The 1,924-nt window shown below is 44.6% G+C and overlaps 1 protein-coding gene across 1 annotated transcript in view; it reads right to left on the reverse strand.

Moving 5' to 3' along the window:
• Positions 1–1,924, reverse strand: part of TRRAP (transformation/transcription domain associated protein) — a gene marked incomplete in the record, with an annotated part of 151,090 nt that overhangs the window by 112,150 nt on the left and 37,016 nt on the right. Inside the window, 2 exon segments of the mRNA XM_014588476.2 lie at positions 1–155; positions 863–1,097. Coding sequence (XP_014443962.1) covers positions 1–155; positions 863–1,097 — 390 coding nt within the window.

Here is a 1,924-nt window from a genome sequence, read left to right on the forward strand (position 1 = left end):
GGGGCTGGAGAGGGAGCGGGGCCTGGAGCTGCAGGAGCAGCAGGCACCCCAGGCAAAGTTGCTTCCAGAGCTCCAAGTTCTGATTGAGGCTTGCACTTTTTAAAGATGGCAGAGAGTTGGTACCGAGCAATGGTGTGGAACTTGAGGACAAAAACCTAACAGGAAGAAAAGGCAAAAGGGACAACAAAAATTACTCATCTTCATTAAGGCCAAGCAAAACTTTAAGACAGAAAAATAACATGTCACTGAAACCACCAGCTGAAGTCATCCTGCTTGTTCTCCTGACAAAAGGTGGGTGAGCACCTCCTCCCCATACCAGGTATAAAGGCAGAGAAACATGCTGTTTTTACCACAATTACTATTACCATTTTACATGTCATGTGGAGAGTCTAGCTCCAGAAAAATGAATGACTGGCCTGATAAGCAAGGTCTTGATCACACCAGGATGGCTGGCCTTATCCCTCTAGGGTCTACTGGACTTGGGAATTCCACTTTATCCTTTCCCCAGAGATGTACACATCTAACTCGGCACTTGCCTGATACACTCCTAGAGAATAACTCTTCTAACAAGTTGCAAAGAACTGTGGCAAGAGCTGTCATATGTTGTTTTAGTTAATACTCATAGCAGATATTATAATTATTCCTGGTTAAAAAATGAGTGAACTGGCACAAAGAACTCAAACATCTCGTTTAAGCATGATGGCTAATTAACAATAGTCAAAATTTGACCAAGGTTATCTAACTCTTAGGATTAAGGCCAGCAATCAGACTGACCATAGCTTTCTGGTAAAGCATCTGTGTAGGTTTGGGAACATGCAGGATAAGAACAAGGACAGACAATGACACTCCAAGGAGCCAGTACCTCCAACATCCGCATCAGGACATCTCTCCCATTACCACTCTCTTGCTCGCTCTTAGAGCGAATGCAGTCCACTAAGTTTAGCAGAAGTTTGCAGGACATGGTCTGGATGCTGCTGGGCAGGGACTCATCATCGATGTTCTTGGCAAAGAGCTGGACGGCGAGGGAGAGGTCACTGAGGGGCAGGTGCTGACGAACGTGGTGTACCAGGTCAGCGAGCGTGCTGTAGGCAAGGGGCCTGTGGGCAGAAACCTGCACTTATACTCATTGCCACGTGGCCACATTTGCAGGCTATTACTTATATCACAGTCCGTCTCAGGAACGCCATTACTGGGATACCACAGCTGTGTGGGGCATGTTGCATATGGCTGCAGTTTTCCCAAAGTCTCTCTCTCCTAGCAATAGTACTAAAAGTCTCATATCTTGTGTTGATGCTTAAATGTTTATTTTATCAATGAAAGGCTAACTCATGAGTGTGATAATATTTCCAATAGACATTGGTACCTATAGCTAACCTAGGATGAAATAATAAACAGTTTGATCATGCATTGAATGGGTTTTACTGCTCAAAAATAAACAGGATATGTCAACCAGTACCATTCTATACAGACACAGTAATAACGTTCATGCTAATCTTTTACTCCATGAAAGTGTACACAGCTGTAGGCCAGACACTGGGCTATACACCAGGAACACCACAGTGACTGAGTAAATAAAGCCCCCTTCCCTCATGCAGCCTAGTTACAGAAGGAGAACACACAAATAAAAAGTGAACTCTGTAAGCTGACAAGTCTTAAGGAAAGGCACTGTGGAAAAGACCAGTAGAAGAACTACTCTTAGGGCACCAAGGAAGGTTTCTCTGAGATGTCACGGAAGCTGAGATCTTAAAGAAAAAAAGGGGCCATAAGACAAAAGCCAGAGAAAGTTCCATATGGAGGAAAACAGGAAAGACAAAGGCCCTGAAATGGAAACTGCCTGAAGTAGCCAAGAAATGACAGAAACTAGTGTGACTGCAGCAGGTCAGGGAGAGAAGCTTCAGGGGCTACCATGGCTGCCCCAGGTAAG

This window comes from Tupaia chinensis, unplaced genomic scaffold (genome assembly GCF_000334495.1).
Source record: "Tupaia chinensis unplaced genomic scaffold, TupChi_1.0 Scaffold000279_1, whole genome shotgun sequence".
Taxonomy (NCBI): domain Eukaryota; kingdom Metazoa; phylum Chordata; class Mammalia; order Scandentia; family Tupaiidae; genus Tupaia; species Tupaia belangeri.